An 11,911-nucleotide genomic window follows, 5' to 3' on the forward strand; every position below is an offset into this window, starting at 1 on the left:
TTTCGGATTCATTTCTGATACACATGGTCTACCTTTACTTTAGCCCCATTGAGTATGGCTCCACCTTTTCAAGGARGAAAAAAATATGCTCCTTCCAGTATTTCCTTTTGAGTTTTTCTAGAAAGTTCTATAAAGTCTGTAAGTATTACCTATTTGCCTAGTTCGTTGATATTCAGAAGCGCTTCAAGCGAAAAACTTCCAGCGTTTTAGTGATCTAGATATTCTTAAATTCTCTGGCTTCTTTATAAAAATTTAAGCACGGCTGCTGAGTTCAACATTTTTCATTAATTTAACCAATATTTTGAGCCACATAGGAACTTTAGTATGAATTTCTTCCCTAATTCCTTGAGGAGCTTTAAGGATTGTTTGAACAGCTGTTTGACTTTGCTTCTTTTAGATTTTTGTGAGTAAATGTTTCAGTTATAAAAAATTAACTGATTTCCGAACCGATCTTGCATTTTAAGATCAGATGCTGAGGGCAATGATAGATGTATGTTTGTAGAGTCCCACACATGGCAACTGAGTATTTGGATCAGGTAGAAATCTAGGTCCCCATATTGTCTATCTATCCACGAAWGTATTTCCATCAGTCTATGGATCCATYGTCCTTTGCGTGAAGTTTGCAACCGTTGCTGCCACATTGCAATGTTTTTGATTCTCTCCTTTCTTTTTTTTTTTGCTGGGTTAGTCGCCTCTGATATGTCCGAATTCGTCTCCCTGGATGTCAATCGATGGCATTCTGGCTAAATTTTCGTTAAATATCGTGTTTTTCAAGTGTTGCTTGTTTTTAGTCTTGAGTCCACTATAACACCAAGGTACTTCAACTGTGACTGTAAAGTATTCCTTCACCATTCTCCTAGGAGTGAACGATAACTTCTCTCATTTTACTTGCAGCTTATGAACAAGACTTCTGTTTTAGACTCATCATAGCAAAACGTCAGCGTAAACCATTTATACAGTCATTGCATTTGATCTGGAGGTCATTCAGAAATTTAGACACAGCTACCACTATGAGGTCATGCGCATATGCGATTGTTTTCATATGTTTTGGTAGCGATGTCCTTAGCATCCCGTCGTACATCAGGCTTCATAGYAGTGGGCCTAAAACCGARCTTTGCGGTACTCCATTGSAGATAGTGTAGCTCTGAGTGCCCAYGTCCGTGTCGCATAAAAATCTGCTATTTTGAAAGTAACTCATTATAACATTTTCCMAGATCTATCRTCATACACATGTTTGCATCASAATCACTTCCGTCTGAAAGACATGCTCTTATATAACCAGTTATCTTGCCATACAAATCAAAACCGATTTCCACATCCTTTGGATAATTTTTTAATTAATAATAATACTAAGCGTGCAAAAATTGATTAAAAGCACACAGAACAAAATTTCATGCTTCGCTACAAATATTTCAGAACAGACTGCGCTCTTCTTACTCAATGAAAGCGCGGTTTTTAGGTTAGGTTGGAATTCATTGCCAGGCAATTTCAAAGACAGATGTGAAAGGCAATTTAAATTTAACTGCAACTGAGCTTGCATACATTTGAATATGGATGTGTGTGTGTGTGTGTGTGTGTGGACTCCTCACTGCCTCAAATACATACATTTTAGACCGTGCCGAGCTTCTGGTTCTGCACGATTTGACATGCTTCCAGTTAGTTTTCAATTTCGTTGTCACATTTGTGGTCAACCAAAGCAATGAACCATTGTCATATACATATGCAAATAAACACTAATGTATGCACACACACATACATATGTGTGTGTGTGTGTGTGTGTGTTTGTAGGTAGCGATGATGTAAAACTGGCACAGCCATTACCATAAACCTGCATTAAACCGTATAACTACTTCTCCAAAGGCATGCAAATGTGGCTGGCAAAAATTTAAAAACAAAACATATAGAAATCAAAGAGCAACAACAAAAATCGGAGCTATTAAACTGCTACAGATCAGCAGCGGCGAGTATTCATGGCCAGGCAGACGGCGGCATGGAATTATGTGGAAGAACTCGCGATGGGCATAATTGTTTTGGCAGTCGGCATTTGACGTCATTTGTTTACACGCTGTGTGCCCTCTTCGCCAAACAAACACAACAACAACAAATGCAGCATCAGCTTCAACATCAACAAGAACCGCGCAGCCAAACTGGGTGTTGCCTGGTATTCTTTTATTATACGAATATTTAGCGATTTTCAACACCTTCGAACGAGCKAGCGAACACTGCCGTTAGCGAAGCGCGAGAGATCGCCAGATCCTTAAACAAAAACACACYGTATATTTGTTGTATAGAGTTGATGCATTCACATTTTGAGCAAACTGAACATTAATAAGCAACAATTTCYTTAATATACACACATTTATTTATTATTTCTTTTTTGCTCATCTCTTYCAGATAAAATCCAATGATGGACTGCCACAGCGTATCTGCTCGAAATGTAGCGCGCAATTCTACATTATCCACAAGTTTCGTCGTAAATGCCTCAAGGTACAAATCAGATTGCGTTCGCTTTTCGACAAAACCCAGTGTTGGGAATATGAAGAGCTGTTGGCGCGAGTGGCGGCCGAGCAAACGGAAGAACAGCCGGCCGCGCTGCCTTCGCAGACGAAATCGAAGCCAAATAATTGCCAAAGACAGCGCAACCAGGAGACGCAAACCACAGACGAGCTGGAGACCGCGTTGAGCGTGAATCTGCCACCGGTGTTGGACATTGGCAACGATTTAATTAACGATAACTACAGCAAATCTCCGCGTACGGGGCTGGAACTCAACGTTAATGCGGCCAATGCCGCCAATCTCGGCCATACCGGCAATGCGGCTAATRCTACGACGACGCGTCTGAGCGGTAAGGGCGACAGCAGTGAGACGTTCAAGTTGTCTGCTGCAGAGAAGACAGCAATCGCCACAACAACTACAGCAACAACCACAATAGCTACGGTACGAACGTCCTCCCCTTGCGCGATACAAAAGCCATTACTGGGCGTTGAACCAACAAAGCCCAAAACGAAAGTGCCAAACAATGATTTGACGACGTTGGATGTTGAGGCGGCTCTGGGACGTGATGTAAATAGGCGGCGTGGCGGTCGAAGCGTCGATCAAGAGTCACTGCTGGCAACGCATATTATTTTTAAGCCCACAACGGSGTCGGAATGTACAAAAGCCAATAAGAGAACAGCCTCACCAACAAATCCAACGACTGTGTTGATGCGAACGCGATCGGCGCGAAAAAGGCCGATTAGTTGCCAGCAAGCAAGCAATGAGGATGAATTATCCTTGGCCGCACGGTTAAAAGATGAGGCGCGAGCAGATGATTGTCTTGCCGCTGTTAATGACGTTGATGATGATGATGACGATGAGGTGAAAAATGAGGCATTGGCGCGGACAGACGTCGTAGTGCCGACCGACGCCGACCAGTCTGTGGAGGCCATAGCCAAAACGGCGTCGCTAGGCGCGTCTCCATCTCCATCTCCGTCTCCGTCTCCGACGTACTCTAGCGGCGAGCCAAAGCATGCCGAAAATTGTGTGCAACGCGAGAAACGTGCAAGAGAGCGGGAACGAACACGAGACGATGTTGGCCAGTGTGTACGCGAAGGAGAACGAGAAACAGAAGCGGAAATCGCGTCAGCAGCAGTATTTATGGATACGCGACACGCCCAGTCGTCCACAGCGACGACTAAAGGGGCGGTAGAGACGGAGGCGGTGCCGGCGATCTCATGTGATGCGGACACRTTAATAGCGCGTTGTRGCGGTGATTGCGGCGGCAATGTTGTTAAAGCTATCACAGATGAGCCTCTGACTGAAATTTCGAGTTCAACGCGGCACAACAAGGTAGACGACGACGACGTCGTCGATTTGTTACAACCAGCTGTTGTTGTTAACACCACTAAGGCAACACCAATGGACGTCGACACATCGTCGGTGCAACAGAAACCGATTAGCGGTCAAGCGGTCACAAAAACACCAACAATTGCTAATAATACCGAAACCAGCGCGACTACAGCGACGGCAGCGGTGGCGGTGACGGCGRTGGTAGAGTTAACTAAAGCACCGACGAATGATGTACAAAGCAGTAAACAAACAGTGGAAGCGTCCGAGATTAGTAATTTGGCAATTTTGCCGGCAACAACGACGAATACGACGACGTGCAACAACGAGGCTGTGAAAGATGGTGCGGCTGCTTTGCAGATAATTGCCAGTGAAACTGATGCAAGCAAGGCGGCGACGTCGGCGGTAGTTGTGGCTAATAATAAGGGAGTTGCTGGCAACACTTTAAAGTCAAGCTTGAATCGCACTTCGAGTCTGAGTAATGTACAAGACGATGGCTGCGGTGTTGGCGGTGAGCATCATTTGCAAACTGATGAACGTTTGGCTGCTGAAAATGTGCCTGTTACCGTGGACGCTGATGGTAATGGCGATGATGAAGGCGTTGAAACGCTAATGGCAACAGTTGAACAGCCAAGACCAACAACAGCTGAGCACAAAGACAACATTGAAACTGTTACAGCTGCGTACTCAACAGAAACCGAACTACTAGAAACCGAACTACTAGAAACCGCAACCGCAATAGATCCCAACTCCGAGAGCGCAGTCTCCGCTTTCATAACAAAAGCTGCGCTCAAAGCTTACAGCACCTCGCCGAAATGTCGTTCGCTCGCACGTCGCCATATGCAGCATAAGCTGCGACGTACACTGAAGGGACCCATTGTCCACTTGCTTGCCAACTCGCCTGCCTCTACATCRGCCGCCGCGGCGGCTTTCACCGCCATACATTAYAAGAAGAAGCAAGTACGACGTAGCCTTACAAAACTAACGTCTGAGCGCGCGACGGCTCTGCTCGATGGTGAGGCAACCACGGTGGCGACGGCCAGCAACGATATTGATACGACTAGCATAGCGGAAGGCGCTGACTCTATGACGCGATCAACACAACCAACATTTTCCTATTATGCGACAGCGCGTCGTGGTCGTCGACGACTTAAATGGCGTGCACGCTCTCGTCACCCTTATTTCGATAAACACTCACGCACAGAGAGTGCGTCAACCGATTATGTTGTTGACGTAGATAAGGCTGAGTCGGTKACACGGCTACCCTCATGTTTTGTACGCTTACGGCGCTTAGAAGCCACTGAGTTGTATGAAGAGGTGACAAAGTCTATGTCGGCATCAGCTGCAACAGTTGCTTTGCAACACACGAACGAAACAGATGTTCACACAGATCCGCTAATGGACAAAGAATGCGTAGCATTAAAAGTCACTGACGCAACTGAAGACATGTCCAATACACGCTTAGTGCTCAAACGTAAATTAGCAGCTGATGAAAGCGAAGGCTCACAATCGACGCGCTCACCTTGGCGCACCAAAGCCGAAATGAAGGAAAGCYTACAGAAAGAAACTTCTATGGATATTGTGGCAGATCAACTACTACCGTCCACACCAAGCGAACCAACACCGTTTGTAACGCCCACCGAAACCCAAAAGACTGAATTATACCTAACTGAGACAGCTTACAGCACAGATGGAGATAGTACCACGACAACCGCGGGCGGAATTTGCATAGAGCGACGCAGCAAACGCATTAAGAAGCGACGCAAATTATTAGAGGAAACGAAACGACGTGACAATGCCACCGACGGAAAAGTAATGCCTATTATTTTAAAGTTAGTCCAAGAGAAACTTCCGGAAGCGTGTGGCTCGTGCGCCACCAAACAAACTTCTGATAAAATAAGCCTRACGCCGAATTYACAATGCGCTTTGCCACGCCCATTGACRGCAGCGCGTTATCATGTCGTTGGCAGCTTATCCAAGCCGCAGAATGTAGAGGTTCCGAGYAGTGAGTCKCAAAAGCGACGTCGCTTTCGTCCCAAACGCTCATGCTGTCGCGAAAACTGCAGCTTGACTGATGACGCAGCCACAACCGAGGACGAGCACGCGCCAAATGTGATACACAAGCCAGACAACACCATCCTTCCACCACAGCTTATCAGCCAAAATAAGGGCAAAATGGTAATAGATAATGTAAATATATTGAACGTCAATACTTGTGGTGAGTCCACCCAAGAAAATTGTGATAAGAATACGAAGAGCGTCACAATGACCAATACATCTGAGGCCTCARCTGCTGATAAGCCGTCACTTTCTGTCGTTAAGTTGACGCCAACTAAAACCRYGCCTGGCGCGTCAATGTCTCTAAAGACCTTTTCTACACTYATGTCCAACCCAACAAAGTCTACGTTGTTTACCTCTCCAATGAAAGCGGATATTATAGAGTCACCCACGAAGTCTTCACCGTCAMMTGTGATGGCAAAAATGACAACGCACACAACGCCAACAACAACTTCAACCGCAAACACCCAACCAGTGTCCGTTCTCTTACGTAATCAGCTAATAGTGCGCGTACCGCTCTCTATACTATCTGCCGATTTCCAAAAGAAATTCCTGAAAACAACAAACGTGCAGAAAACACCAATCAAAGCGACCTTGTCTGACACCACAGCGGTGACCACTGAGACGTCTAAAGTGTTAACTTTGACAGAAAAACTTACGACAAGTTCCCAAGAGAGAGAGAAGGCAGAAACAGCTGAGCCCGGTCATAAAAAAGTTGAGGCCAGAGAACCAACACAAGCCAAGGAAAATAATACAATGCACAGCAATAGAGATGGTAAGTCTGAAGGTGCCATAACATCCACTGAACTGCCGCATGCCAGCGACGAACAGTCAGCTAACGAAGGCCAAATTTCGAAAGTTAACGCACAAGCAGCGCAGTTCCCAGCCGATGCCACTAAGGCACAACTTATACCTTACAGCGGCTATGCTTGCGGCGGCAGCCAGTATGAGAGCGAACAAAGTGATTTTATGGGCTTCAGCGACGGTACTGGGTCAAGTCCGAATCGGCGCGTGGACTGCCTAACGAACAACAATGCTTTGTATTCGAGCTGCGCCGTACCAACAATTGCAACGCAGCCCCAAGCGTCCGCGGAAACTTTGACTGACGCAAAATTGCATGAATTCATAAGTGAATTCGCGCCTGAGTTCGCTGATGAGTCCGAAGCGCCACAAGCCAACGAATTGCAAGCTACGTTGCCAGCCGGCGAAGTGACCGCTGCATTACTTGCTGAAGCTGAGGCCGGAGCCGAGACAGTTGCAACACAGCAACATACACAGCTGCTAAGCGAAACGAACTTGAGTGAGATGCAGGACGTGGAGAACACACTAAGTGGCATACTCAATGAAATGCAGGATCAGCACATTTACACGCCAGTCTCGTCCAGTGCAGATGACTTTTTCGCACAATCCGTATACTCGCCACTCTCCGAACCACCAACCACGCCCACACACAGCATGTACGCTGAAAGTCCGCTCGGTGGCGTCGGCAGTGTGGGCAGCAGCAGCATGGCCGGCGGTGGTGGCAGCTTATCAGTGGCCTCCAGCCCTTATGTCCAACACATGCATATGGAACCGGCAAGCGTAAGCAGTGGACAGATGTCAGAGCCATCACCACTATCGGCGCCGATGTCCGTCGGTCCACCGGCACATCAGCAGCAGTCGACGCAGCAAACGCAGGGTGCCGCTGCTGGTTATGGCAAGCAATATGGCAATAAATACGGTGAATGCTTCACGGAAGACAGCACACAGTCGGAGTTGATCGGCTTCCAAAATGATATACCCTGCTTTGAGAATATTGAGTTGGTGGGAGCAGCTGCCAACAATGCGTCTGCTAGTCCGGCAAGCAGCCAAAATGAGCAAAGCCCGCGTGACTTGGAAATGCGCACATTAGCGGCGGTGTCTCTTGAGGAGGCGACTAATTGCAAGGTGGGCGTTGCAAAGGCGGATACTCTGCAGTATATGGGCACTGACATGAACGCTTGCGTCAACGAGCCTAACAACGGTGTGCAGGTGCATGCGCCTGCAACGGAATTGCCCGCGACGTGTGGTGCAGACGATGGCTCTACCAAGGAGTATTCAGTAGATAGCGCGGCGTTCGCGCAGCTGCTTAATGACATCCAGGAGACAGAGCGAGTTGTGGAGCAACGTGCGCGCGCGCAGGCGCAAGAGGATAAAGCGCAAGATGCAACGGTGCAGAAGAAACAGCAACACCGACGGCAGCAGCAACATGTAGTACCGCAGCCGCAGCAACAGCAACAACAACATCAGCATGCATTGCAACAGCAAATGCTGCCAGCAGAGGGTGCGCCGTCGCAGCAACTAATTCAACAGCGACAACTGGCGCAACAACAACAATTGCCGCAGGCTGAGCTACTCTTACAACAGCAACGTGAGGAAGAGCTGCTCAAACAACAACAGCTGCTGCAGCAACAGCAGCAACAACAAGAGCATCTGATGCAGCAGAAATTGTTGGAACAACAACAGCAGGAACAGCTAATGCAGCAACAATTGCTGGAGCAACAACGGCGACACCAACAGCAGCAGCAGCAACAACAGCTGTTGGAACAACAACGTGAACGGCAGCGACAACAGCAACAACAACAGCAGGCGTTGGAGCAACAACGCAAGCAGCAACAACAACAGCAGCAGCGTACACAAATCATACACCAAACTGTGCTTGCCACGCCCAAGCAACAACACGCACCAGCTCACGCGCACACGCAAGCCGGCCAACAACAGAAACAACACTACATCACCTTGCCGCCTAGCTGCGCTTACGAGGCGGCGCAACTGCAACTGGCGCAAGCGGCCAACGCCATACAGCCAATACAAAATCTGGGCGTTGGTGTGAATCTGTACGCCCACGGCCTCGGCAGCGGACAAGAAATCCAATGGGCGTCCAGCGCCGATCTCACGGGCCTCTCGCCGGCCATCATCGAGGCGCCAGCCGCCGGCGGTGGCACCACCACCTACTACATTAGCGCCAGCGATTTGTATCAGCCCAATTTGATTGCCACCACCACCACCGGTATGTCGCCGCATTTGGCTGGTACAGCGCAGCAACATGGCCACCACCACCAACAACAACAACAGCATCGCCATGCAATCGAGTTGAACAAATCATCAGTGGTCGATGCAAATGAGAATTACATTGAAGGCGCTACCTCTGCAGTACAACAGCGACCAGCGTGCCAACAACAACCACAACAGCAGCAACAAATAATGATTGTGATACCGCAAGATTACGGCAAACCCGGCAGTAACGGCGCCACCCCACAATTGTACGCCACAACCGCCGGCACACCTGAACCGCCGACCACATATCAATTGTCGCAGGCGCCACAAGCCGTCATCATGCAACATGCACAACCACAAATGACGGGACAACCGCTGCCACATATGTCAACGGTACAGGTGAATGGCATCAATTTGAGTCCACAATTTATCGCTTCACCTACAGTGAATTCGGCTCAACGCACTTTGCATCAGACGCCGCCTTCGCGCCACATGCAACACTATCAGTTGCACAACGCCACACCACCGCCACACTCAGCCGCCGCGCAGGTTGCCAATCGGCCGCCGCGCTGCGCTTCAACACCCTCCGCATCGCACTACCAACAACGACAACAACATCCGCCACAACAACAAATACAACTGCAAGCAGTACACGGCACACCGCAAGTACGTATGTTGCAGCACACGCGCACACGTCAACCCGCCATGCAGCAACTACAATTGATCCAACCGCATCCGCAACCGCAAACAGCAAAACCAATTGCCACAATCGCAGCTAAACCAAGCAATGCCGGCAACGCTGGCACCACCTCACAAAAAGTCAATTTGGTTTGTCGCTTCTGTCACAAACGCCCCAAGTTTACCAGCAATCTCGACTATAGCAATCACATTATTGCCATGCATCCGGTGGAGACGCCATTCAATTGTCCCCACTGCCCGATGCATTTTACGCGTCGCGTAAAACGTCAACAACACATTGTCGAAGAGCACGGCGCACAGCGCTTTCAGTGCGCCCAATGCGGTCAAAGTTTCTGCACGCAACGCGCACTCGATCAGCACTTGCAACGCGCCCATGCATTGGAGCCAACGCAGCCACTGCAAACGCAAGCACCAAAACAATCGCCCTCACAGGCGGGAGGCGCGCAGCAACGTCTATCGCGGCAGCAAACACAAAATTTGGCGACCGCACAGCCGACGGCAACGCATCAAATGCAACAATCGCCACAGCGACGCAAATGTTTCCTGCAACAGCGGCCTACGTGGCTGGAGAGTCGCCATCGCAACGCAGCAATGGCCTCGGTAGCAGCGGCCGCTGCCGCGTCCACCAATTCGCAAACGTCGATGGTGCGTGTCGAGGATGTGCATCTGCAAATGTGCGACGATGCGGCTAAAGGCAAGAAACGTAAGTGAATCTATAGTCATTTGATTTTTATTATTGTTAGATGTGGCTTTGTTTTTGTTTTACTGAATTTTTTTTTTTTTTTTGTTTTTTTGTGCGCTGCTAGTTTATGAATAGAACAAAGCAGAAAAATGTTGAGATGCGTTGAAAAATGTCTTTTGAATATTTATTGTACATGCGTGCAGGCCTACACTTGCAGCCGCAGCTATTTGCGTGCAGTTCATAATTCACACTTGAGTTATGCCCTTCACGTAAGGTGTGTATGTTTGCCGTATTAGCGAGATTTAGAGTTTTGTAACAAAACATTGTGATTTTATTCGCCGCTCTTTTACAAACCGKTGACCCTTATGTATCTTGGGGTTGACAAAAATCGATTAATCGTTCAATATTAAAAAATTATATACGTAAATAGAGCATAAATAAACTTTTATTATAAAAAAAGTATAAATAAAAATTGTTATAAATGAGTAAATATGTGAAAAAAAAATTGTTTATAACCAAAATAAAAAAATAAAATTAATTCCGAATCGAAAAAAATCTATTACTCTTTAATGATTTTTGAAAAGTGTTTAAAAATAAAAAATACTTAAATAACACAMATTTTAAAAATTAATCGTTTATCGATAATTTATTTAGAAATGAAATTAGCACAAATATTAAATAAAAATTTTAAACAAATTTTCGAAAAATATAGCTTTTAAAAATATTTTTGAATATACTTATAATGCTTTTGAAATGTGTGCAAATTTACAAATATTAAAATTGAATGGTTTATCGAAGAGTTGATTACAAATAGAACTACCAAACATATAAAAAAAACTTAATAAATTTGCGAAAAACATAATTTTTGAAAATCTATGTGAATACACACACAGTATACTGCTTTCGAAATATGTGTGTAAAATTAAAAATAATAGAATATAATCGATTATCGATAAGTGGTTTACAAATAAAATTACCAAAAATACTTTAAATAAWTTTTCGGAAAATATAGTTTTTAAAAATTTATTTGAATACACCTATAATGCTTTTCAAATGTTTTTTGTAAATTTAGAGATAATAAAACTTTATCGATTATCCACAAGTTGTTTACAAATAATATTACCAAAAATATTAAATACAAAATTTAAAYAAATGTGCGAAAAATTAAGTTTTTGAAAACCTATTTGAAATACCTWGAAATATGTGTGCAAATTTAGAAATTTTAAAAATTAGTAAATTATCGATAATTTATCGATTAATAGGTTAAATGACGAAAAATATCGAATAAAAATTTTTAGTTTTCACATGTAAAGCAATGTTTTCTGATTTTTGTAATGAAAATAATTATTTCATATTGATAAATCATTAAAAGTATTAAAACGTTTTGTTGACGTTTTTAAATTTTTGAATAATTAGAATAAATTCGAATAATTTTGTGTTAATTACTTGAAATACACATTTGTTTTTTAATTAAATTGTTTAAAATAGATCAAAAATAAAAATTTTGACATTTTCAAAAACAAGTGTGTTGAGAAATTTATAAAAAAAAAATTTGCGTAATAAGCATTTTTTCTATGAAACTGGCAATAAATGTTGTTTATTCTCACAAGAAATTTTGTTTTTGTGAAGATA

The 11,911-nt window shown here is 45.2% G+C and overlaps 1 protein-coding gene across 1 annotated transcript in view; it reads left to right on the forward strand.

Moving 5' to 3' along the window:
• Positions 1–2,394: 2,394 nt before the first annotated feature.
• LOC108977374 overlaps positions 2,395–11,911 on the forward strand; it is a gene marked incomplete at its 5' end in the record, with an annotated part of 34,288 nt that continues 24,771 nt past the window's right edge. The window contains one exon of the mRNA XM_018947011.1: positions 2,395–10,300. Within this exon, the coding sequence (XP_018802556.1) occupies positions 2,395–10,300 (7,906 nt within the window). The remainder of the gene's footprint in view (positions 10,301–11,911) is intronic.

This window comes from Bactrocera latifrons, unplaced genomic scaffold (assembly GCF_001853355.1).
Source record: "Bactrocera latifrons isolate USDA-ARS-PBARC rearing strain unplaced genomic scaffold, ASM185335v1 scaffold_117, whole genome shotgun sequence".
In the NCBI taxonomy this organism is placed as follows: Eukaryota; Metazoa; Arthropoda; class Insecta; order Diptera; family Tephritidae; genus Bactrocera; species Bactrocera latifrons.